Below are 27045 nucleotides of genomic sequence, written 5' to 3'. Positions count from 1 at the left end.
CGCACGTAGCTCTACCCTGGCCACGTTCAGAGATGGCTCCAGTTGGGCTCCCAAAATCCCAGGATCTGTGAAAATCCCAGTTCCAAAATCACATTTTAAATACTTAATGGCCCTCAAGATATAAAAAGAACTCACCGACACAGGCCCATCTGTTATCACTGAGCCTGTACCCCTCCTTACAGGCACATTCGTACGACCCCAGGGAATTAACACAGAAATGGTCGCAGTTGCCATTATCCACACGGCATTCATCCACATCTAGGAAATCCAGATAGAAATGGTGATTAGGAGCAAGTACCACACTGTACCTGGCTGCATTGGACAAACTGTTCTGCACATAAGAAAACCTAATTTTCTTTGTACTCTGGGTCTCTGTTTCTCACTAGTATTGGAGATATGAAAACATTTTAGGGCAACGTGGAACAGATTATTTGGATGTTTTTGTTTCAAGAGCAAACAGCTGCTTTAAGCTGTTAAGCCCAGTTGATCCTTCAGTTATTTTGAGGGCTCTTCTTTTGTAGAAGGAGTCTTTAACACACATCAGTATACAGTGTCTGTGGAGAGAGGAGGAAAAGTTCCGCTCTGCTGGCTCATCTCTCCTATCCCCTCTTTGCCATGCTGAATGCTGGGTTATTCCTGTATTCCAGCCTCATAAAAAGGAAATTACACATTTGTAAAACCTTATCAGCAAAGCTGGCAGAGGGTCAGCGATTCTCTCATTAGGGCAATGCCTACAAAGCCCTGCAATGGGCTTTGACAGCATTTCTTCTGCCCTTGGTTGTGCTTAGTTAGATTTAGCCTCTGGTATCAAAGGACTTTTGACAAGGGCATGGAATGATATAGAACAAGTGAGAATGGCTTTAAATTAACAGAGGGCAGGATTAGATTGGATATTAGGAAAAAATTCTTCCCTGTGAGGGTGGTGAGGCCCCGGCATAGGTTGCCCAGAGAAACTGTGGCTGCCTCATCCCTGGAAGTCCCTGCTGCTCCCATCAAGGCCAGGCTGGACAGGGCTTGGAGCAACCTGGTCTTGTTGAAGGTGTCCCTGCCCATGGCAGGGATGTGGGAATGAGACGATCTTTAAGCCCCTTCCAACTCAAACCATTCCATGATTCCATGACTCACCGTCGCAGGCACAGCCATCGGCGTTGAGCTGGAACCCCCCTTTGCAGGCACACTCATAGCCCCCCACGTAGTTGATGCAGAACTGGGAGCAGCAGGACTCCCCAGTCTCACACTCGTCCACCTCTGCAAGGAAAGGGCAGCACATTCAGCCCTTGGACACAGTCTGAGCTGCTGCCACAGTTCTGCTCATGGCTACTGTGCTTCAGTGCACATCTTTCTATGTCTTCCTCTCCCTTCACCCACCCAAAGCACTGTTTGAATCCTGAATCCTGACAGCAGCTGTCTTCTACCTTCTCCCATAGCAGCCAACACCCTCCATGTCCAGGGAGAGGCATCTCCTCCACAAGTCTCAGCTGCCACGAGGTGACTTACAAAGCATCAGCTGGTCTTGCTGGTGACCAGCAGTAGGACCCAAGGGAACAGCTGGAGCTGTGTCAGGGGAGGTTTAGGCTGGATATTAGGAAAAGGTTCTTCACCCAGAGGGTGTTTGGGCACTGGAACAGGCTCCCCAGAGCACTAAGCCTGACAGAGCTCAAAGAGTGTTTAGATGACACTTTCAGGCACTTGGGGTGTCCTGTGCAGGGCCAGGAGTTGGACTTGATCCTTGTGCGTCCCTTCCAACTCAGGATACTCTATGATTCTATGAAAACAGACAACAGCTAGGACCCACCAGCCCTCAAATACCTGCACTTTAGCAGTAACCTACATTTAACCACTTGGACTTTACATTTAGCCTTATTCAGTGCAAACTAACAGTGAAACAATGCTCTGATCCAACAAGGCATTTTACTGGACATCAGCAGCTGGTAGGGGCAATTATAGTCTTTGTTAACTAATTGCAGTTTTGATAACTAATTGTCTGTTGCCTCGTCCTGCTCTGTGTCCACCCAGAAGTTGGTAGCATTGACTCCCCTGTTCTGGTGATTAGATACAAGAACTGAGTTGTTATCTTTGCACTGCAGGCTCCTGGCTGCTGTCAGCCAGGGCAGGCTCCTGAGCAGCTCAGTGGCCATCCAAGGGCCACCTTGTCAATGCTGAGTCTGCAAAATGCTTCTGAAGGTTGCCCAGCTGAGCAGCTGCAGATGGGAGAGGTCAGTGTCTCAATTAACCTTGGAAGGAGCACCAACTTTATGAGGAAACACGAGCAGGAGAAAGAAAATGTAATTAATCAATTGAGGTGAGGAGGTCACTGTGAAAATGATTAATGCAGGTTATTTGAATGCAGTGTTTTCCAGAAACGTCACAAGCTGAGCTCCCCTGCAGTATGTCAGGTGATGCTCTGGGGTCCACCAACAGCTCCTTGTTTGTGTAGGAATACAAAACATACATCCAACAAAAAGGAGATTTTTGCTATTAAGAGCAACTTTCCACGTCCTCAGCCTTGCCAAACCCTTCCTTTGTGCTCTCCCTTCTTTTTCTGTGCCTGGAGTAACAGCTTCCCTCTGAAACCCCCATCAGCAGGCCACTGAGCTGGGATGTGGGCAGGAGGTTGCTCTGCTCCTGTCAGCCATAGACAGACAAGACTGTGTAACCCACCCACCTCTGTGAGGCTCTGGCTCCAAATTTGCCTCCCAGACCTTTTTAAGTTTTGCTTTTGAAGCTGCATCATCACCCACCTTTGCCTTCCTCCTCCCCTGCTCCTCTCTCTCCTGCATTTGGCTTTTTTCCTTGCAAGACTCATTTTGTCTGTAATGCCTCTCACTCACCAGTGCTCCCACTCTCTACCTCTCATGTCTTACTACACTGCTTTGTGATGCCTGCTCCTTTCCCCCCCTCTCTCTTCTTGGCTATTCTTGAAAACTTTATTGGCTTAGTGACAGCAAGTCAAAACCAGAATGAGATGTAGTTTGCATTACAAATGCCATAAACAAACAAACAAACAAACACAAAAATACAAAAAAAAAAAAAAAGAAAAAATCACAAAATTGCTCAAAACATGAATTTTTAAGCTCTTCTCTTGAAGTAAACCCAAAATAACTATATTGCTTTCACTTCCCAAGTGAGACTTCTCACAGCCAGAAGTGCAATCTCATCACTGAGTAAATCTCATGGAAACACAGCAACCTCCATATCACAAAGTGAGGTTTGTGCATGAAGCACTTCAGAGCAGCCGTGTCGCTGCTCCCAGCCAGAGCCAACCTCTTCCCAGCCACTGGCTGAGAAGGGAAAGAAAATCAAGTCAAGTCAGGGCTGCACACAGTGAGATATGGCCATGGCAACTGGTGATGCACCAGTGTCATCTTCCATTAGGGAGGCAGAACTCCTTCCCCTCGTTAATGAACAATCCTCGTGAACACACGGAGCAGGGCAAGCTGGAGCAGAGCCGAGGAAGCGCCAGAGGACGACACTAATTAACACTTGCAGAAGAAGGGAAGGACTGGAAAGGTATTTCCTTGAGTGACAGCAACCCTTGCAGAGCCCCCCCCACCTCCTGCCTCCCTGGATTACCCGTGCAGGTCTGTCCATCCATGCCCAGGCGATACCCGCTGTCGCAGGAGCAGCGGGGCCCCGCGGCCGTGTGCTCGCAGCGGTGGGAGCAGCCTCCGTTGCCCTCCTGGCAGCTATCGACGATTTCCATCTCGATGCCTTGCAGAGAAATAAATCAAAAGGATGTTAAAAAGCAAGCCCAGGGGGGGAGTCACTGGAGAATCAGCCTTCTGTAAAACAGCAGCCATGAGCCAAGTGCTGCAGCAGGGAACATAAACTCAGCTCCCTCACACGCCCCAGAAGAGCACGCTTTGGAGTCACTGAGCTCCGGGTGTTTGTCTCCATGTGTCATAACAGTGGATTCACTTGACTTCAGCAACGTGAAGCCAGCTCAGCATTCCAGCAGCCTGCCTGCTACAGGAGCCTCCACAGGTTTCCTCAGATTTATGCTTTGTTTGGACACAATCCTTGCGCCAAAGGAGGAAAAGAACCATCTGAGGAGCCCAGGTGGTCCATCTCAACCCAGCCTGCTTATGCTTTCCAAAGAGCAGCTTCTAGATTTGTATGGGAATGGCAAAGACTTGGATGCTGAAACATCCACCAAACACAAAGGCATTAAAACTTCCATAGCAGAGTCCTGCTGGTGAAGTGGGCACCCAACCACAACACAGAACAATCTGCAGGTTTTGGCCCCTGGATGTCCTTTCCAGCAGCACGGAGCAGCTCTTCTGCTGAGACTCTGTCCCCTACAGCTAAGAGAGGTTGGTGGTACAATGTCATTGCCATCCCCCTTCACCCTGACAGATCCCCCCACCCTCCTGCACTGCTGGACAGTCCTCACAACATCCTGGTCACGTCCAGCAGGAGCCCTCATAGAGAAAAGGGAACATCTGGCCACCTCATTCCCACCCAGGTACTTCATCAGATGATTTCTTCAGGATGAAAAGAAACTATGGGGTCAATTATAAAGTTTCTCTTGAAGGATTAGCTGGATTGTCTTGTTACAGAGCTATTTAGAGAGGAATTAATTTCTCATGCTATGCAGGGGAACCGAGAAACATCCTTCCTAAAGAAGCCACTGTAGTTCCAGAAACACCCCAGCTCATTTCTGGCATAGAATTTCCCCAGACACATTTGTGGGTCTGGTCCTACCCTTCTTGGTGCTCCCAGGGAGAAACCTGCTTGCCAACAAGAAATGCAAGTCTAGCTGGAAGAGGGTATAAATTAGGAGAAGAAATATTGAGGGCTACATCTCATGCATAGGATGATTATGTGCACCAGGGATAAGAAATCCTGTCTCCTGTCCAGTACGTTAAGCTGGGATTTAGGAAACCCAGCGATTAAATGCAGAATCTGACTTTATACACAATCTTCATCATTTACTTTGTCTCAGTTCTTCATCAGTAAAACTGGAATAACAGCTCTTCCCCAAGCCACTGGGGAAATGAAAGAATAAACAAAGATTGTAAATTGCTCAAACACTGGGATAATCCTGATCATAAATATATGCAGAATGTTTTTATTTTTATTGTTTGCTCTGCAATATTGTTCATGAGGCACAGAGAATCACCATCCCCTGAGATCTGCTGAACATCCAGAAAATATATTATCAGAAAACCACAATGAAATCTAAGTGGTCTAAACCTCTTTTTTATGCCTATAATAGAACATTTCATATCTATATATTAATCACATTTCCTCTGCCATTGTACCACTCACAGTTCCCCATCTCCTATGAAATAGCTCTCCAGGATGTCTCTCACATAATTCGGTTTTGTTTTTAATGTATGCTAATGCTTTGAAACTGAATTTCATCCTTAATAAGTATTTCTTACACACACATTCTTAAATAAAGCACTCATTCTCTGGCATGCACTGTATTTTCCTAAGGAAACACTGCTGAAAGCTCTTGCACAGTATTATTAGATTGAATGATCTTTGCCCACCTCTTTGCTAAAACAGGTCATGCTTTTGTCTGCATTCCAGTGAGCTTATGTTAGGTCCATAATAACCCCAACTCTTCCACATCACCTCCTTTATTAACCTAAATTTGCCCTCAAGGACAGCCCAGGAATCACCTATCAACTAATAGTGCTGGGAGTCAATCCCCATTTCCAGAAAAGCAGTGTTGATTAAGAAACCCCCCTGGCAAGAGGTAAGTATGTGAGAGAAGACAACAGGGATCACTTTAGTTTAGGAAATCTTAGATGTTCAGCTATTTTTTTAATCCCCAATCCTTCTTCTTTTTTCTCCTTTTTAAAAAAGCATCCTCTTAATAGAGTCAATAAACTCATGAGAAACATAAGCAAACCCAGATAGATAAAGACAAGAGCAGAACATCGTGTTCATTTTCTCTTGCATCGGCCTCAGCATAAAAGAAAATTGGGAGGAGGAGGGCAGGAAGCATTGCATTGAGCAGCAATATTCTGGTAGCTCTGCAGTAGAATTCACCAGACTCTGAAGATAAACCAACCAGGCTATTTGCTCTTTGAAATGCAGTAATTAAGGTCTGTGAACACAGGCTTAGGAACGTGTCACCCTGCAAACCCAGCAGCAGCAGAAGATAGAGAAAATACTATTAAGCTTGAGCTTTTGCATACATTTATTTTGCTGGGAATGCTAATCTCACTGAATTAAAAGCAAAGTATAGCAGTTTGGAGCTAAACCAGCCTGAAACGTGCAGCTGTACAGGTGTCACTTACGGTAGCACTGCTTTCCATCAGCCCCCAGCTCGAAGCCAGGATTGCAGGCACAGGTGAAGGATCCCAGAGTGTTCACACAACGATGAGCACACCTGGCTCTGCCTTCTGCACACTCGTCAATGTCTGCAGAGCAGGGAGAAAGGCAAAGACATTCACTTGGATATTAAAATAAAGCATATTATTGCTCTACGTGGACATGGCTGTGTGTCCAAACATCTGCTGAAAATGGCATCCTGATGTGAGTCTACAAAGGGCAGCATCTGACAAATCCAGAGACACTGAAGTGACATTATTCTCCAAAACAATCTTTTTTTTCTAAACACCATTGACCTTGAACTTCTCAGAGTGAGTATCTACAACATCAAACATTATATTTACAGTATCAGCCAAAGCAACTTGTTTATTATTCCTGTAAAAGAGCAGTGGCAAAAGATGCCACATGAAGAACATAGAAGAAAGTCCTTACTCTGAAATTATCACCAGGTCCTCAATGCCATTATATTTAAATTAATGGAGCAGGAAATAGCTGATTATTTTGTGAATGGCAAATGATCTGGGTTAAATGGTGGCTGGGTTTCAGCAGGGATGATGGAGACAGAACTTCTCTGTCACATCCCTGAATCCTGCAGCTGCTTCTACAGTGGCACAGCAGGAGGCATCTGCCAGAGGAGCTTCACCCCACTTGTAAGAAAAGAAAAAGGTGCAGAGCTGTTGGTGGAGAGGCTGTTCTTCCCCCAGTCCTGTGTCAAACAGTCTGTTCCTCACCTTCACATGTACTAGTCTGTGTTTTGGAGTTAAACATTACCAAAGTTGTCCATCCTCCTAAAACCTCAGTGGAGCATAAAAACACTTTTAAGAAGTAATTACTGCAAAAAAAGCAAAGCAAAAACTTACACTAAGTACTGCACAGCTGCACAAAACACCAACCTCTGTGCAAAGAGTGGCATTACACATGTCAAACCCCTGACCCACCTCCTACTCCTTCTTGTTCTGACATTTTCCTTGCAAAATGCAGATTATTTATTGCACCAATCCTGGGTCAGTGTCTTGCACACAGGAGGGAACAGTCTGGTGTGCAGCTCCTCACCTTTTATCCCAGCAAACTGCTTCCCAGGAGCTTTTTTCCTCCACATGTGCTGTAAGCAGTGCTGTACTCGTGGCCCCTCGTAGTTGAACACAAGCAGCCTGATGAATGCAATCAGGCTCCTTGCAAAGAGAGGCCCCAGGCAGTGCAAACACCACACACGGGCTCATGAAAATTTCAGGACAAATGACAGCTTCTCTGAAGCAGCCCCGTGAGCAGCTGCTGCTTAGAATAAAATGGCTTATTTCTCCTTTTTCTGTAATTGTCAGCTTGCAAGTAGAGTACATTGGACAGTGCTGTAAATATTCTTTTCTCTTCTTCTTTTCGAAAATAATAATAAAAGGTTGGAAAACCCGTAAACAGCCACCATCCTGCATGTGTTTCTTCCTGTCTTGGAAATGCAGCCAAAGTATGAGACTTCAGTTGCCCTCTGTGTCCTTCCAGCTCGGCTTCCAGAGAGTCAAGTACCAGCTTGAATTTTGCAAAAGACATTGAATAACTTCTAGGAGGAAAAAACCAATAATTGTATATCCACGGCAAGACATGTTGCTTAATGATTCAAAAGATTGTTGCCATGAGGCTGGGGAGAAAATTTGTTCCAATATATAACACTGCAAATTAACTCAGTGCTTTAGTTTATACATAAATTAACGGAATTGTCAATGTGTATCTGAGATAAAACAAGTAACATGCTGACCCTACTGTTAAACCCACTGCTGTTTCCATCTAATAATCACCAGTGAAGTGTCTAAACTACTCGAAAATACTTTTTTTTCAGTAACTTCTTCATGAGCTACTCCAGTAAGAGGGCAATTGCTGAGGTGTGCCTTGCTACTCATAGAAAGGCTTCCAGGCACTATGAAATACTCAGGGTAGGAAGCAAGTATTTTGCAAGGCACCCAGCACCCTTTATACAAGACAATAATTTAAATATTGGCAAAATGTTGACCAAATTCTTAAAAGGAGGAGTTTAAAATTAGTATCTGAATATGTATGTTGATCCTGGCTTGGCTGTTAAAAATCTGTGCACCATGAAGTCCACCAGTGCTTTCAATCATACTGGAAGAGAAAAGCAGGTATTTTGATCTCTAATCCCCACACATTTTGGGTCAGAGATGCTATAGATCCTTTTGAGAACCCCAGACTAAATACAGGACTTTGGAATTCAACTTTTTAAGCCACTCTCTTTGGAAATCTTACACATCGGGATTTCTTCCTTCACAGTAGTTTCTCCATTAATATGGAAACAGTTCTCCAGCTAAAAAGCCCTTTGAATTCTAAATAGGTTTTCAGTGACCTGGTTCAGAGTGTTACTTGAACCAATTTTCCAGGAGCTGTATCTGGGACATTATTTTAAAGGGAACATTACAACAATAACACTACAGTATCTACAAATCCAGATGCTTGAAAGCATGACTTAGGAGATCACAGAGGAGTTTTCATTACCAAAATGGTCCTTCAAGACTGTGGGCTGATGTGAATATCACAGAGAGAGAGAGAGACGCTGATTCAAAATGCACACATATATTTGTGTAACACATTCCTCTCCACCCAGAGCTCCGTGAGCTCTGATTAATAACTTTCTTCACGATAAATAGTCCATAGTTTCTTACCTAAACAGGACTTTTTGTCTGCAGAAAGATAATGCCCTGGATGACACTCGCATTTTGCAATTCCTCCCGCGTTTTGACAGATTTGTGAGCATCCTCCGTTCCCACTTGTGCAGGGGTCTATTGCTGAAACCAATTAGAGCACACTGTCAACTGAAAGGTCACTTTTTTGCCTGAAAATGGTCTTACCTGCCATCGTTACAATGAAGTAGCTGTAAGAGATTAGACTGGGGGAAAAAAAATTGACAGACTTTGGTATATAGTAAAGCTGTTGTTTTTCTGGATGTTATTTCCTCTGTTGCTGGACAATATTTTTCACAGAGCAGCAGCAATGCTTTAAACAGCAGGAAACTGAGCTTGTATTACACATGGGAAGTAGGACAAAAAAAGTACATTTTATTCTTATTTTGTTGTACCTGAACAGATTTCAAGAGTTTGCTAAACAACAGCAATTAGCACTCCAATATGTGTGAACCCATAAACACACACAGTGGTGCAGTTCACCATGAGACAATGAATATTTAAAAGGCTCTAGAGGAAAGAAGAGCCCCCAAAGACATCCTTCAGTCTATAAACATATGCCATTCATGTTGTACATCAAGGTTTTTCCCTTTTCTTGAACAATAACATACTTTTTCAAGGATAAGCCACTCTAAGGGGCAAGTACTTAGAAACACTTTATAAAAAGTGCCTACAGAAGTCTCCAGTTCAAAGATTTCACTGTGTTTTTTGGTTTTATTTCTGGAACATGTAGCTGCTGGAAGCATACCTAGGTATCTGCCCAAGTAAAGACTTGGCACACACCAAAATAGACCTGCCAGGACTGTTTAGACAGTTCTGATTTGGGTTGAGATCTGATATTCTGCACTAGGCTGAGGTTTTGGGTTGGAGCACTCGTTACACCAACATACTGGTGAATAACACTGTAGGTAAATTTGGAGGACACCTTTAAAATGTGTGCTCTATAGTTCTGCTTAGATTCAATTGAAGCTTTCTAAAATTTATGCTTATTTCCTTACAATTCAAGCTCTAATTCAGTTTTAGCATTTTACTAATTATTGTCTGATTTGAGACATTTGACCAGTATTCCTCACTCGCCTCCAGCCCATCATCTCCTTCCCAAGCTCTGTAAAAACCACCTTCTATCAGAGCCCCAGGGAGAAAATCAACATCAGTTCCACAGCACTGGCAGTGGAGTCAGGGTTTGAGGAACCCTGGCCTGAAAGAGCTTTGATCTAGACCTTGCTGCTTTGCTCTTCCAGTGGCTATCTATATATATATGTAGCTATGCAAGAGAAGGGAATAGGAAAGAGCTCTGCTTTCTATAGATACATTTAAACATGGGATAGGTTTTTTTCATTTCCTCCAATTTTCACTTTTCTGTACAGCCAAGTAGCATTTTGTGCCACAGTTTGGCAAAGGAGGATGTTGCCCCAGAACACCTTCAAAGTCCCTCATGTCACCGTCTCAAGAACACAACCATTCCAGTCTGCAAGGCTGAGTTTGACTTGACAGTATTTAAATAAATAAAAAAAATAAAAAAAAAAAAAACAACAAACCAAAAACATTGTTAGGGATGTAGAACTGAAATTGGACTTCTGACACAATAGGTTGCAAATAGGTTTCCAAGGAACAGCAGCACTTCATCGTACATGACACTTTCAAGGCTGACAACTTGGCTCTGCAGCTTGACAATTTGCACTCTACAAAGGATTTAGCTTCAAGCAAGAACTCACTCCTTGCTGATATGAAATATTGAGTTATTTGCTGATTCTTTTTCTATTTGGGTAAATTAAATGAAATCACTATCAAACAGCATCTGTTAAACCTGCATATTATAGAGGTTTTCAGAGCAGCTAGAGCTTTAATTTGAGAATGATTACAGCAGAGAGTAAAACTTGTAATGCTCTGTGACATGACAACAGGCAAACAACAAATTATATGGTAGATGGTAGTAAAACATAGTAATTTGAATAAAGATAGCAGCCTTGGAAGTCCTTAGATGAGATAAAAGTTTGTAAAGGAAAGATCTTCAGGACATAAGGCAATCACTGATTGACTTGCTTTTCAGTGACATATTTGTTCCTGGTATAGGCAGGTTTCAGGAGAAGCTAAAAATGATTCATTAGTGTTCTTTTTCCTACACATTTTGCTCTTTTTTTCCACTTAATATCTTCAGTAGATAACAGACTCCATCCTACGAAGATCTAATCCAAGCTGTCAAACACTATGGTAAAAAAATTTACTGGACTGATTTGATTTCCCAGATGTCCCAGGACACAGATTCACGAAATGCTGTGGGTTGGAAGGAACTTTTAAGTTCATCTCATTCCACCCCCGAGCCACGGGGAGGGACACCTTCTGCTAGACCAGGTTGCTCAAAGCCCCATCCAACCTGGCCTTGAACACTTCCAGGGATGGGGCATCCACAGTTTCTCTGGGCAACGTGTCACCAGAGAAGAGGTCTCCCAGATATCCAGGAACCTCGTGTGAGAAAGCCATGGTGATTGCACTGATGTGGGACAGCACCAAATGCTCTTGGTGCAGTGTGAGTACGAGCCCTGCGTGTCCCGTGGACCTTCCAGACCTTCACTGACTGCAAGACTGCAAAGAACAGGGTCCCCAGTCCTGCCTGCCATGACCTCTAGAGTACATAAAGAAAGAGAATTGAGCCTTATCAAATTAACTTCCTTGTTCACAGTAATCATGACTTTACACTGGGGAAAACTTAAAGTGGGTAAGATTAAAATTGCTAGGCTTGAGTGTTTCTCTATGGCTTTTCAGGGCTATGGGGTGCAGCATTAGCTCCCAAGGAGTCTGCAGGCATGAATTCACTCCTGCAGAGCAGCTACCCCTGCTGTGGTAAATACCCTCATGATGCTGAGCTTTCTCGATCCAAACCATGCCTACAGCAGCCATGCTTTGTGGCTGGAAATTACAAGCAGCCAGGTTCACCTCCTCCCACCTTTTCTAGTTAAAACACCTCTGATTGCCAACCCAAATGCGTTCATGGCCACTTCAGCCTCATTTGTTCCTGTAAAAATCTTGTCCATTGGTTCAACTAGCACTTTTCTCTCCCAGGCATTCATTCACTAAGGTATTTATGGGGGAAGAACATCCTACTTGGTATTAATTTTGCAAGCTGAGCTCTGTTTACAGATTCTCCTTCCTCTGAGCTCAGCTGCCCTCCTGGTGAGGCTGCACTGATTTATTTTGATTTCCACACCCTGAACACAGGTAAGCAGGCACCCAGGTCAGATGCAGGTAAGGTCTCACCTGCAGAGCTGACCCTGCCCCTTCTCCACTGTTCAATAATTACTGACTGGTGACAAATCACTGTCTTTGGTGAGGGGCTGACCCTCATCAGCCCCACGAGGTGAGGGAAGGAACAGCAGTGGCAAAACTGCCCCCATCAGAGGTCCCAGCCTGCTGGTTTGGCTGCTGAGCTGAACTAGCTGCTGGCAGCTGGGATACAGCATGAGGTGGCACATGGAGGTTTGAGCTGCTCCATTGCCAACTCCATGGTTCCAAAGGGACAACTTTCACCCCTCCAGGCATTGCCACAATTAGACCCCACTGATCCAACCACTGTCCCACCACAACACCATAAAAACCACCAAAAAGCTCTATGCAGCTGTCTGCACATGGCTTGGCAAAGGACACCTGAAGTACCAGAGGCAGCGGAGGAGACACGAGAGGTTTGGAAACAGGATGGAGGACAGCAGAGCAAGGTCTCTGGTGCTCTCTCTGCACTAAAGCTCCCCTTTTCCAACTTTTCCTGATAATCTCAGGGACAAAACCTGGCCACTCTATGACAGACAGAGAGGTCAGCCTGCTGTGGGTGCTCACTGAGGCACAGCCTCTGCAGAGGGCAGGATTTGAGGGGACCAAAAGCGAAGGGTGTGCACCCGCTGCGCATGGCGGGAGCTGGAATCAAGCTGAACAGCAGGATTTACTTACACTTCATACACAGCATATAAAATCTCTGAGCAGAAGAGGAGCCATATGGAAACGGTTTTGTGACAGGGATTTTAGTGCAATAAATCCATAAATTTGGCCCTATCTTTCTCTGGCATATTCAAGGGGATGAGTGTGTGAGTTTGTGTTGGGGAATGGGGAGGGGGCTGCCTTAAAAACTGATGAATATTTTGAGATATATGAGAAAAGAAAAGCAACAATCAAACCCAAAGGTAGCACTGCTGTTCTGCTTGTGAGAGTGCTTAGAAACGTGAAGGGGAGGATGAATGAATCAGACTGTGATAAGCCAAAAGCAGATAAAGAAAACACTTCATGTAGAATAAAACATGTTATGCAGGACAACTCTATATACAACTTGATGAGTAATAAAATGTTAGAGTTAAAACACGATTAAGTTTCTAACCTGTCTCATCATCGTCAGTGTGCAAGGAGCAGCCAGGGGTCTGCGAGGCCAAAATCTTGTTTAAAGTTGTGATTCAATGTGAACTTCACACCTCAAACATGTGTCATTTTAAAACCCTGTTAATAAGTGATTCCTAAAGCTGCTTTCGGAGAGCAGAGGGAAATAGGAATGAATACAGTGACCCAAAACACCAGTCTGGGGTCTTTTAAATTGCCTTTACTGTGTGTCTCTGGGCAGGGAGAGCAGGACTTACCTTCACAGGATTTGGCATCCCTCCTCAGTTGGTAGCCTGGCTGGCACTGGCACTTGTAGTGGTCCTCGAGCTGAACACACTCCTGCTCACAGCCCCCGTTGTTAACGCTGCAGGAATGGAGGGCTGGAGCCAAGGAAGCAAGGGAGGAATGCACGTCAACAACCTGAGAAACTTATTTCCTATTTTAAATATATAAATGACAGTAAAAATAGGCAAACCTCTCCAAACTGCTTTCATAAAGGCACCTGTCCCATCCCCTGAGTGATTACCCTCCCTTGTGTTCACGGGGCTTGTCTGACACAGTGTCCCACACCGGTGAAAGCCTAATTCCAGTGAGAGGCAGGTGAGATCTAAGGGCTGTAATGCTGACTGAAGCACAGTACCCTTTGATCTGACAGCACCAAAGCGCTGAGAATCCACTGAGGTAAGGAGGGGAGAAAAAGAGCAGCCCTGCTGGCACTTGCCCATGATTGCTTTTTTCTCTCCTTGCTTTCATTGATTAAAAATAATAATAATAATAATAAAAATTGTCTTTCAGGCTGATTTCCTCAGCCTTGCGCATAGGAAAATGCAAATGACAGGAGCCAAAAGCTCCACAGGACAGATTTACAAAGCAAACCACAGGAACAGAGGGTCTTCAGTACATCTCAAAAGACACTGCTTCTTTCACCCAAGCAAATTAATATTCTTTTTTGTTCAGCACATATCCCCGGCCTCTGGAGAAACATTTCTCCTCCTGCCAAAATATGTTCACACACACCCACACCTATTCACACGCTGCATGTAAAAATAAGAGTGATGGTTTGAAGCTGCTATTGTGCTGTATGGATGGAAGTGAGACTGTGTGCATGGCTGCATTTACATATATTTTAACAGCAGGGATGTAGAATGTAGAGATTTAAACTAGATATTAGGAAGAAATTCTTGACCCTGAGGGTGGTGAGGTGCTGACACAGGTTACCCAGAGAAGCTGTGGATGCCCCATCCCTGAAAGTGTCTGAGGCCGGGTTGGATGGGGTTTGGAGCAACCTGGGATAGTGGAAGGTGTCCCTGCCCAGGGGGGTAGAATGAGATGATCTTTAAGGTCCCTTCCAACCCAAACCATTCTGTGATTCTGTGTTCTCTACAATTCCATGTTCTCCGTGAGCAAATGGAAAGACTATTTGGTCGTTCACGGAAGGCACCAAACTTTGAACCCAATGAAATTCATCAAAGAGCTTTGATATTTATTTTAGAAATATTCATATTAATCTGTAATTCATTTATCTGGACTCATTTATCTGTAATAGACATTAGCAAACGTTAGACACAAAGCCTGCTGCAGGATTTGTTTCACCCTATGCCACCAATTAGCAAATACTGAGTGTGTGCAGTCAAGTATGTGATAAAAGACGAAAAGAAAAGCAAATTTTTACATTCTCCTGGATGCACACCCAGCAGGAGGCAGGAGGCACCTCACTGCACAAGGACCTGACCTGGTTTCTGATCTCCATCTATGCCCATGAACCTTCTGCCCTGTTAGCGATGGAACTTGAAAGCAGTTCCATGTCTACACAGGAGGCAGCAGACCCCATACACTCTGAGCTTCCAGCTTCCTGCACATTTGTATCCAAAGGCCTGTTTTTCAGCAAGAATATTCAAATAAGATGAAAATATTTCAGAAGATGAAAAGCATCTTAAAACCAAGTGACAGAATATACATCTCGGTTTTTAAAAGTGCCATTTTCCTCCCTCCTTTCCTGGGCACAAGCCAATCTGGATGCAAGAGGAGATGAGCAGCAACCTGTCGTGATGAGAATTTTGGAGGCTTCAAAGGCAGAAGGGCACAGGTGTGGTATAGTCCTGTGCCAAGAACTTGTGCTGGCAAGGCTGTTCATCCCAGTCCGGAGTGGGCTCTGCCAGTGGCCGGGGAGCCAGAGGTTCCTCCGGAGCAGCCAAGGCAGGTTTATCACGGCTGCTGCAGAGGCATCACGCTGGATACATGAGAGGAGGTGCCAGACTGAAGTAGAAGAGCCTCTGGGGACAGAACAGGATGGATTGTGCTCGTGCTGCCAAGTGCTGTCTGATCAGAAAGAGGGAGAGACTCAGCACGACATGAGTCTAATTCCACCTGTCATAAAGGGGCTTGTGGTTGGAGGTCTGAGCACCTCCACAGGGTCCAGGAAGAAATATGGAATGCCCTCTGCTTTTAAGGAATTACTCCTGAAGTTTGGTGGAAAACCAGCCCCTCTGTGAAGTGCCAACAGGAACGGTGGCACAGGCACGGCCATGGCTCTTTGCCATGTCTGGGAATGCCAAGAGAGGGAGGCAGCATTGCTGGGAGGGGGACAGAGGTGGGAGGCATCATGCAGGAAAGACAAGGATCATAGAATCATGGAAAGGTTTGGGTTGGAAGGGACCTTAACAATCACCTTGTTCCAACTCTCTGCCCAGGACAGGAACACCCACTAGATCAGGTTGCTCCAAGCTCTGTCCAAACTAGTCCTGAACATTTCCAGGGATGGGGCAGCCACTGCTTCTCTGGGCAACCTGTGCCTCACCACCCTCACAGCCAAGAATTTCTTCCTAATATCTAATGTAACCCTGCCCTCTGTCAGTTTGAAGCCATTTCTCCTTGTCCTGTCACTACATGTCCTTGTAAAAAGTCCCTCTCCAGCTTTTTCATAGGCCTGATCTCCTGATAGTTGAGAAATACACATTTCTCAACCCATTAGTTTTTTTATAATGGTCGTATTTTGACAAAGAGCTGAGTCTGAAGCCATAGTTAGATGCATGTATAGCAACCAAGGGGTCAGAACATGAAATCTCTTCAAGACTATGTTTTCCATCACCTTAAATCCAAGCTTAGCAATGTAAGAATTGTAACTTCAGAAATACAGTGCTTTTATTTATGTGGGAAAACACAGATTATAGAGTTGTAGAGATATTTTCTTTGTTACTTCCTCTAGTAAGAGCCTTAGTGTGCTAAAATCTCCATAAAAACCTGCATCTCAACATAAAGCAGACATCAAAGATAACAGCTGGCACAAGAGATGAATCAGGGTCTAACAGCCGTGCTTTGCTTTCACTTCTAGGAGTTCAAACAGGAATGAATTCCAGTGAAGACAATGACTCTACAACAATCCAAAACCACAGCCTGATACCACAATAAACATGTTCTTTCTGAGCTTTAGCTTTTCCAGATAGCAGTTAGTTAAACTCCAGTGAAGCCAAATTCATTACAATAACATAATCAAGGCATTACAAACAAAACAAACAAAAAATTGGACAGTGTTACCTCTGTTTATTCTAATTACCTAATTTGTAGTGAATATTTGGTCTGGCACATATATCCAAAAATGAATTAGATATTGAGCAAAATTTGTGGGACCTAAAAAGCTAAAGAAAGAAAAGGATCATTGGAAAAGATGGGATTCTGGCATGGCACAAAATATCAGATATTATCAAAGGATCCAAGAATGAAGTATTTTACATTCACAAACTGGTTTTCACTGAACAAGGGAATGCATTTTGGAGGTTCTTTGCCTTCGAGTACAAGCAGAAGTTTCTAATGAGAGCAGGAAGAACAACAAACAGATTTCCTCAATCCATGTACTTTGAGGATCACACTGGTAATGGAGGGATGAAGCATCAGCAACTGGTCAGGATCCCAAACACACTATGATGACATGGCAGGAGGACTAGACTCACTGGAAAGAGCTCGTGACAGAAGTTCATTAATATTCCATGAATCCCATGAGAAAGTAGCTTATCCCAAGTTTTTGAGTCTTCACATGTAGGCTGAATATCTTATAAGATGATAGATCCACTTCCTTATGTATGGGAGACATCCAAGCCATCCAGGCTGCAAAATCTGCTTCCCCTCAAATGATTTTGGCACTTTTGCTCTCAGAAACACAGGGTTGCCAAAAAAGAAAAAGAAGACGTGGAAAGAATGAACGCAACAGCAATCTGGGCTGGGCTCATCTGAAAAGCCTGTCTAAAGGGATGATTGTTTCTTATTTCTGCAGCTGAGATAATCACCTTCCATAAACAGCACAGTGCTGGAATGTAGTCCCTTCTTATTCTCAGCATGTGGGAGAGATCGTTACAGCCTCTAAAGCATCCATGGAAGAAATACTGTTGCTAATCCAAGCCCTATTTGAAATGCTACATATTCTGTTTAGCTGCATGAGGTCAAAAGAGAGGTGTGTTACTGGGTTTACTTCTTGATCAGATGAGTGGTGAAAGCTGAATGCATAACCTGGGGCAGCAGAAGAAACAAACTCTCCATCCCCAACAAGCACCTCTGCCCAAATCCCAGTTCTAGGCACTCTTGGATTACTGGTTTATAGGAAATGTTTCTCATCAATTAGTATCTGTCTTGTGCTCCAATGCATTAGAGCTTATTATATCCATTCATTTTGGTGTCTTGCCTAAGCAGCTGAAACAGAACTCAATATCCTCTGTCAGTGTTGTGAAAATCCATTATCATGATAGCAGCTCTTTCTGAAACTCACTCCTGACTCTCATCTTAGGATTTATTTCTTGTGTCTCCTTGATAATTTCTGAGATATTGAAAACAAAACTGATCACTGCATGAAGTATTTTTAATAACTTCTTGAGAATACTTACATTTGTGAACTGAAAACTTTTTCTCTGATACTGCTCCCAGCTCTGACAACTCCAAACTGAGTTTCTTGATTATTTGGACCTTGAGAAAACTTTGCTATTCTATGTCCACGGAAAGTTTTACATATTGCAAAGGCAAAGTCATTCAACTGCCATTATATCTACTTTTTGCATTTATCATTCAGTTTATCATCCTCTTTTTCCCCAAAGTCACTTTAGTCCTTTTTTTTGTGTTAAATTCCCTCTCCACCACAGCTGAAAATGAGACTATTCAGAGAAACTCAAACCTCACATTTTTCACTTCTGGGTCTTCCCAGGTCAGATCTGATCACAGAGAAAAAAAATTCTCTTTTAATTCACAGAAAAACACTATTGTTTCTAGTTAAATATGAACCACTCTGCTTTTACATTATTTTTTCTCTAACAATAGTGTTTCCTACCCATTCTTTCACTAAATAAGATAATCAAGAAAAGATTGAGACTTTACCATATTTTTAATTGCAGTTAATTACCAAAACACTGAAAAGTCTCTCTATGTGATAAACCCAACAAAAGAGTATATTTTTAACTAAAACAAAAACCCAAACCATTATTCCCACAGCTTGAGCACGGGTACCTCTTGTGTTCTAGTTGCATCAGTGAATGTCTTGCTGTGATAATACCAGGAATGAGTGATGACACCCTTGGCTGATGTTAAGCACAACCAAGGGACTTTGAGCAAGAACTGAGACAATGATCAAAGTGTGAGTAAACTTATTCTGCAGATGTGGTCTGACCACACTTGATGTTCTTCTCACATTACCTCAAATCAGGGTTAAAAATTTAAAGAAATGATGCCCTTTTCCTCTTCTCAGACAAAAGAACATTTTAATCTTTTTTTTCAGAATTCAACAACTTGACTTCTGTACTGATTTAAATGCAATACAAGGACCGTATATTTTATATTATTATTTTTAGCAACATGCAGAATTTACTCTGTTATGTCTTGTTTCAGGGCTCAGAAAGCCCAACCTAAGAAACACATGGTTTATTTCTAATGGCAGAGCTGCTAATCCTCTCTGCTTAAATGGGCAGCGTGTCACGGGCTGAACTGCTGAGCCCTGTGGTGCTGTCACTGACATGAGCACACACAGGGTAACTCCACACTGTAAATCACAGAATCATTTAGGTTGGAAAAGACCTTTAAAACCACTGAGTCCCAGGACAGGAAGATGTGCCACAAAGAAAAAAAATGCTCAGAATTCAAAAAATGCCATCATTTGACATGAAAACACTGTATTTCTCTAATGCAAAACAGAAGGAATTTTCACAAACATGGGACAGCATCACTGCTTTTTGTTCACAAAAAAATCAAACAAAAAAGCAGTAAATTTGGCAATACCTGAACTCCCACAGGCTGCTTGAAGTGGGATGGATAATGACATCCTTTGTGAATTAGTAAAAACTAAGACCGGGGAAGTCTACAAACCTTTGCACTTAGACACAGACAGGTTCAGCAGAGAAAAACAACACCTTGGAAGTAGGTGAAGTGCTTGTTAACGTCTCCTTACCGATGCAAGTGCGTCCGTCGGCGTGGAGCCGGAATCCCGCCCGGCACTGGCAGTGGAAGGAGCCGGGAGTGTTGACACAGCCCTGCTGGCAGCCACCGTTCACCACAGCACACTCATCCACGTCTGGAGAAGTAAGGGAGATGGTGAGGAAGGCTTACAAGGGAGTCCCAACACGGGCACACCCCGGTTCTCCTGGGCAGCGCGCGGCTCACACATAACGCAGCCCCTGCACTCGGCCTGGGCTGTTGTTTACTTCGCTTCGGCGCCGTAAACAGGGCAAAGAAAATCAGAATTTTATGGTATTTTTTCCCAAGTTCCCGCTGGCACTGCCTCTGTAGTCTCTACTTCTGAAGTCCTTGTTAAGTAGAGTGATTTGTGGCACGGCTGTTTCCTTGGGGCCAAGAGAAAAATACAGGGAACGAGTTAGGGTTAGATAACATCTGAGCTTGTAGGTACCACTGGTCAAACATATGGCTTCAGTAAAAATTTGCTGTGTGAAGATTTTCTTCTGCATCAGGCCTTTAATCCTATTAGCTCCTGAGGGTACAACCACATACAACTGACATAAATGCAAAAGAGCCACGCTCTCCATCACCATTATATTTTCAACCATGGAATGCACAGAGAGCTTAACAAGCAAATTTAAAAATTTTGTGCTGCATTTTCTGTGACTCTTGTCATAGAATCATAGAATCACAGAAGGGTTTGGGTTGGAAGGGACCTTAAAAGCTTATCTCATTCCAACACCCTGCATGGGCAGGGGCATCTTCCACTAGACCAGGTTGCTCCAAGCTCCATCAAGCCTGGCCTTAAACACTGTCAGGATGGGGAAGAACGTTGTCCCTTGATCTTAGTTGTGTTCACCTGAATTTCTCACAGCATCTTCTCTGATGACCTCCCAAAAAAGTGATGTGAGTTCCTGTTGATACCTTTTCTGGAGCTAAGCAGGTATCATTCCATATTTCAAATTTTGGGAGACTGCATTCAAATGAAGAGGGAAATGAGCATTAAACCAACTTGAGAACACTGCTGTAATGTTTTCTCTGAAAATGATGGACAATGACAGACAAAGACCAAGAACAGTTTAAGTAAACAGGTGAAGGTCTGAAACAGACCCATAAAACTGAATTTCCAAAAGTACCGCATAAGCAGTTTCTGCATCTTTTCAGCAAAGCCGAGCTGCTGCAAATAGCAGTTGATTGGCATGTTGACACCCTTACCTTAAAAATCAGCACAGAGGTCACTGAAAATAAGGGTCAATTAGTCCATTCTCTGAAAAAAATTCACCTGGCAGGTTTTGGCCTAGAATTTGTCTGCCCTTTCCACAACAGTCCACAGGGATGGCAACTCCGCCTCCCACCATCTTACACAGGGGCAATGCTGGTACCGAATTCTCCCAAACACCAAAGACATTCTCCTCCCAAAGCCAAACCTCTCTCCTGCAACAGACATCTAAAAGGAACCCCCCTTTCAACACTAAAGCCGCTTGTTGATTTAATTGCCCTTTACATCATGTTCTGAAATCATTTAATGAGGGGCAAATCCGCAAGTGCTCCTGTGGGGAAACGAGCCGGCAATGAAGGGGTTTCCCTCCCATATTGCACTTGAGGAACAGGGGGTCTGGCTTTCATATCTTTGCTGTGGATATATCTGCTTTGCATTTAGCTTTCATGGTTAACATATTTTTAATGCTTTTATGTTTATTCCATTTTAGAAAATCTAATCAAAATTAAATGAAAAGGGAAGTTTTAAAGATGATTTGGAAATGCACAACATCCCAGTCCTAAGGAAATGTATTTATAAAGTTATATTTTAATACTTCACATGTGAATTTCCCTCGCCTAAAATGAAGTCCTGGTGTTGACTGGTCTTTAAATTCAGACCATTTGCTAACATGAACCACTTTTTTATACTTCTGCTATATTTGCCATTTTATTAGGCTGTATACTACATACATTTCCTACTGCCCGGAGACATCTGGAATTTCTCCTTTTTCTTAAACAGAAACTTTGCTTTTTAAAATGTAAACAGTAAACAGAAAATGTTATTCAACTTGTTGAATTCCATATTGTTGAGAACCAGCATGAAAAATGCCAGGGCAAAATCAAACCCAGGAAACTATTTGTATTGAGTATCTGAGAAATAAAATTAGAAAAAAGACTCAGAAAAATAGAACAAGGAATCAGCTGAACTATATAGTACGCCACATTCTAGTATTTATACCTCAATAAACTCAAACTCTGGGAGCTTCAATATATTCATTTTATGGGCTACAATCAGCTGCAGATTTTTTCTCATACACCAAATGCAGTTTTAAGTTAGAATATTGGCACTTGCAAAGGAGAAAAAATAGTCCAGATAATAAAAACGAGCTTGGAGTTAGTGCTATTCATTAGTCTTGATCTGAAGATTTAAAAGAAGGGACTTGGTTTAAGGGGAGCTCTGAGCCCAGCAGCTCTTCCTTCAATGTTATTTCCCTCATGCTGGCACATCCCAGAGGACCATAAAGCAATGATATTGCTAAAAGGCAGTATAATTCAATGAAAAATAAAAAATCCCACAATACTTGTATAGTTGAGCTGGACCTACCCCCACCCTGAGACTCCCTGAAGCAAGTGGGGGGAAATCAGAGGCGAGACCCTCAGACCCGCAATGCAACTCCACAACACCACATGAGCAGCAAACCTGATGACAGACAATCCCTTCCAGCCTCAGCCTTCCTCTGCAAGATCAATATTTTAAGGATTACACGTTGAAAGATTCCTTCACATCCCACAGATAAAATCAAGAATGATGCGAGGCGCAGTCGCCTTTCTGTGTCTCCTCCATCTCCAGGCCAGGAAACAGCTTCGCCCACAGTTACAGCAGAAAAATTCCTTAATTATTTTGTCTGGTGAGCAGTCTGGAAAGCAGACACTGATCTAAGTGCTTGAACTGCACTTGAAAGTTTTAAAATTCCAAACCATTTGAACTTTTACGGTGGAACTGCTATGGTAGTAAAGGACACACACAGCAAGAAAATAACAGCCTATGCTGCTGTAGGCACACAAATAGCCATTTATTTTTCTACATGGAAATAGCTATAGAAAGATGAAAGTATTCTAGAACAATAAATGTATAAAACTATTTTTAAGTATTCCAGAAATATAAAGTCATTATATTATAATTCTAGAATATTATTGGATTATGGAAGATTGTATCTATGACTAAATTTGGATTAGTTTTCACTGCAGATCAAGCTGAAACACCTACGTGCTCAACTTTCCATAGTTACAACTTAGGGTGCTTATCTGAATAACCTGAATTTCAAGCCACTCATGGCTTGCTTATCACATGTCAGACTACGATGAAAGCAACTGAATTCCCACAAAACAGAGGGAAAGCAATCCACAGAGACAAGAGGGGAAATGAGAATTGTGTGCTGTCCCCAGGCTGCCTTGCCAAGGGCTGGGGTGACCAAAGCAAAGGTGGCACTGTGGATATTCTCCTTCTCATTCTTGGAAGATTTCAACAGAGGTGCCTTATAGTGGGATTCCCTACTGAAGGTATATCCCTGTGTTCCTGTTTACCCACTTTTCACCGGAAACAACCTGGGAGGAATAATCTGGTACTCAAAAAACCCCAATAGTCTGCGTGTTTCCAAGATGTAAAGTATTTTAGCCATCATGACATGCATCTCTCAGGTCTCTTCACGCTTCTGAGGTCTGTGCATTTGGACTGACCTTTCCTCCATCCCATCACAAGGTATATCCCAAGTTCTGAACATGGGAAAAGAGGATGCAATGTACAAATGCCCACCCTGCTGTCAGCACTGTGCCCTTTCCAAGGGCGGGTTCTGCTGAAGGAGTTACAGGTTGTTAAGTCCTCCACACCCCTGACTAAGGGACCTGCTAATCTTCAAGGAGCTTTGTCCCTAATTGATTTGAGGAGCCACATTGGCAATAGTCTGTTTTCTCTGCCCAATGCAGAGCTGTGTGACTGCTTGTTTGGAATTCAGGGTCATCACATCAGTGGCTTTTTTCATATCATTACTAAAATGTTAGGAACAGCTATGACCAATCCGTTCCTAAAAAATACACCAACAGTGGTGTTAAACACTGGTAAATACTAAACCTGAAATCATGTTTTTTACAAAGGAAAAAAAAAAAAGCAAGATGCTGCAAGATCAATTCCCTAACTAATAGCTTTGCTTTTATAAGAAATGTAAACAACATACAGAACTAAATCCCAAAAGAAGGAAAAAGGCTGTTTTGATGGCAGCAGGACTGCGTTTTTGCATTATCCTCTCAATTTTTATGATATTTCCCCTCTTTTCTGACCATGCTGAGCAAGACAGAGTTGTGAGTGGGAGGACTACTTTTCAGCTCCCAGTTTTTAAGTTCTCCACTTGGAACAGCCCGGCAGCACTTGCAGGTCAAGAGCTGCAACCACAGCTCCCACAGCCTGACATTGCCAAAGGCTCTGGTGCCTACACTACAAACCAGGTACATCCTTAAAAGTGCACGTAAACACCTGAAGGATCACATTTGAGAATCCTGAATGGAAAGAGAGACGGTGTGCCAAGGGTATCCCAGGGATGACATTCACACTGAGGACACTGCCAAGAGCACCACGTGAAGTCCAAGTGGGCACAGGGTGACAGCAAAGTTTGACTCTCAGGGAGCTTCACCGAGCCAGTGGCGTCGCTTCAGGGACAAATGAACAGGATTTCTCTCTTGGATATAAAAACATGCACAGATTGAGAGCTGTTCAAAGCCAGTACTTTCTGACAGACAAACAGAGACAAAATTTCCTCTTCCCAGTGCCCAGGCACTGATGGAGAAAGAAACCAGAACTGGATTGTACCGACCTTATTATTTAGATGAGATATGAGGAAAAATATTAGATTAGATATAAGGAGGAAAAAAGGGTTGTAAAGAACTGGAACAGGCTGCCTGGGGCAGTGGTGGAGTCACCATCCTGGAAGTGTGGATCTATTTATTTACTGGGTTTTTGGCGAAAATTCTACTTTAGCAAGCAAAGAACACCACAGAGAGGCAGGAACCAAGGAGTTCTGAGCATCACCCACCTCACAAACACCAGAGACTTCCTATGGATGTAAATATTTCTGTCCAGCTGGGAGCTGATGTAAGAACCCTTTCTGTGTCCTTGCTGGCACAGTCACCTGCACCCAGGGACCCAAACCACTACAGTACAATCTGCAGATCTGGCCCAAACGACTTTCACAGAAGTATAACTACACCCTTTTTAGCAGAAATCCTGAGAAATACTACATAATATTGGAATGAATGACACACACGTTCCCATTTCCCAGCCACCACAATCCCCCAGCTCGCTGCAGAAAGGATGTGACCAGTAAAAGCAGAGAAACACAAAATCCTGCTTGTATTTTACTTAGAGGACAGTTTATTCTGGTGGTTTTAAAGTCAGATTATAATTAAAAATAATTATAGTACTTATTTATTAAAAAAAAAATCATTACCAAAAAGAGGAAACATAGTCTAATCTTTGCAGGATTATCTCAAAATTCAGTAAAATCAGGTTTTGGTTCCTCTTTACCCAGAGAGTTCTGCAGGTTGTTGGTCCCCATATGACATTGTGGGGATCAGCCTGTTATGATGGTGATAGAGAAAGAGAGGAGATTGGATCCTAAGTAAAGAACCACAATAAGAAATCTTAAATGCCTCTATTTAAAATTGTCACAAGTGCATAAACTGTTCAACTTGAACATTCATTTGGAAGTAAGTTCCAACAATCTGTCTTATCCCTCCCTTGCCCTGACCAGCTCCCCCATCTCTTCAGCTGAAGATCTTTTAGTACATCTGACATGAAAACTCTGATTGTTTGCTATTTAACTTGCTATTTGAAATCAACAAAGATGCATGACAGTGCTTTCCCTTCTGTTATTTGTAACTACAGTGTGACTACTCTCTTCTATATATTCCAAAGGATGTTTAAACCTCACACAAGTTATGAAGTGAAAATATCATATGGTCTTTCCCCACTAATTTACATGGTGTATTTTACACATTAATTTAGTGTGTCTCTAAATTAAATAATTTATGCACTTAAGGGAAGGAAGGGAAACAGGCTTGGTTCCCAGCCATTCTTAAGTTAATCAAAAAAGTCAGAAAGTATTCTATAAAAGTAAAACTGAAAATAAGACCTTGTTATTGCTATAAGTAAGTAAATTAATAATAGATTCAACTCACAGCTTCCTTTAAATCACAATCTCTCAAGTCTCAAACTTAAAAACGTCCATAATTTGACAACCACTGTGAATCCTTTCACAAATGCACTCACTACTAAGCAGGACATAATTTGCTCTTGCATCAGAAGTTTTTTAAAGGATCTCTCCTGCTTTACTAACACTAAAGTGGTTTTCAGGGTTTGAAACTTTGATTGGATGAGGTTTGAAACTCCTGTTACTCGAAAAATATTTGTCCATCTTTTCCACCATGAAGGAAGTTTGACATTGGCACTGACTCGAGGAAGTAAAATACAAGTTTAAAGTCTGGGCAAAAATAAAGTCTAAAATCAAAAAGAAAAAAAAATGTTTATATTAATATAAAACATATTTCTTTTTCATTGAACCAAAGTGAGCAGTAAAGATTGAGAAAAGCAGTTTTGGATGACTGGGAGATTTTAAATTGCAAACCCCCTAGTCTAGGGCGTTTTTATGCTTCACAAAACCCCACAAATATGCTACAAGCTTTTTTGAGTGGTCTGCTAGAACCTGGTGTTAAAACATCTCCATGAAACAGCTTTCAGCATAGATAAATGTGCTCCTGCAGAGCCAGCTGGGTCATTTTGAACTGTTAGTGCTCCCAGGCTTTTATTTTTGCTCCTCAGCTATTTGCTCTGCCCTTTCCTAGCCCCTCTGATGGATTAGATGAGCATCCCTTGTCTGCTCTGGTTCCAAGCCAGCCAGGTTACCCCATCACTGCAGCTCACTCACATTCCTGTAAGTCACAGGTGTCCAAGGCAAGGTTGCTACAGTGGAATTAATTAATGGAATGGCTTCAGCAAACTACCAAAAGGGACACATCAGGTCTGGTAAGCTGCTGGTTAAAAGACCTGGTTAGTGATTCCTTACCCATTTAGCCTCCACAGTGAAGGAGCACCCTTATTAGTGCAGTCATATTTCTACATTTCTGCATTTCTTCACCCAGGATTAAGGACAAAGCAGCTTTAACCAGCACCCCTTTGGCAGGACTGTTCAATTAGCCACGCACAGAAACAGGCTTTCCAACTTACCTGATTATTTACCTTCCCCTGAAAACAGGGAAAGTAAATAATGGC

At 42.9% G+C, this 27045-nt stretch overlaps 1 protein-coding gene across 1 annotated transcript in view; it reads right to left on the bottom strand.

Moving 5' to 3' along the window:
- LOC127468591 (multiple epidermal growth factor-like domains protein 6) overlaps positions 1 to 27045 on the bottom strand; it is a 194387-nt gene that overhangs the window by 50342 nt on the left and 117000 nt on the right. Inside the window, exons 6-12 of the mRNA XM_051781912.1 lie at positions 19744 to 19866; positions 13583 to 13705; positions 8952 to 9074; positions 6255 to 6377; positions 3574 to 3711; positions 1126 to 1248; positions 136 to 258 (exon numbers count right to left, since the gene is read on the bottom strand). Of these exons, the coding sequence (XP_051637872.1) occupies positions 136 to 258; positions 1126 to 1248; positions 3574 to 3711; positions 6255 to 6377; positions 8952 to 9074; positions 13583 to 13705; positions 19744 to 19866 (876 nt within the window). The remainder of the gene's footprint in view (positions 1 to 135; positions 259 to 1125; positions 1249 to 3573; positions 3712 to 6254; positions 6378 to 8951; positions 9075 to 13582; positions 13706 to 19743; positions 19867 to 27045) is intronic.

Source organism: Manacus candei, unplaced genomic scaffold, assembly GCF_025592945.1.
Source record: "Manacus candei isolate 608988 ecotype Guabito, Panama unplaced genomic scaffold, ASM2559294v1 h1tg000015l, whole genome shotgun sequence".
NCBI lineage: Eukaryota > Metazoa > Chordata > Aves > Passeriformes > Pipridae > Manacus > Manacus candei.
The sequence above is the reverse complement of the archived record's forward strand: the minus strand, read 5'-3'. Positions and strand labels throughout refer to the sequence as shown.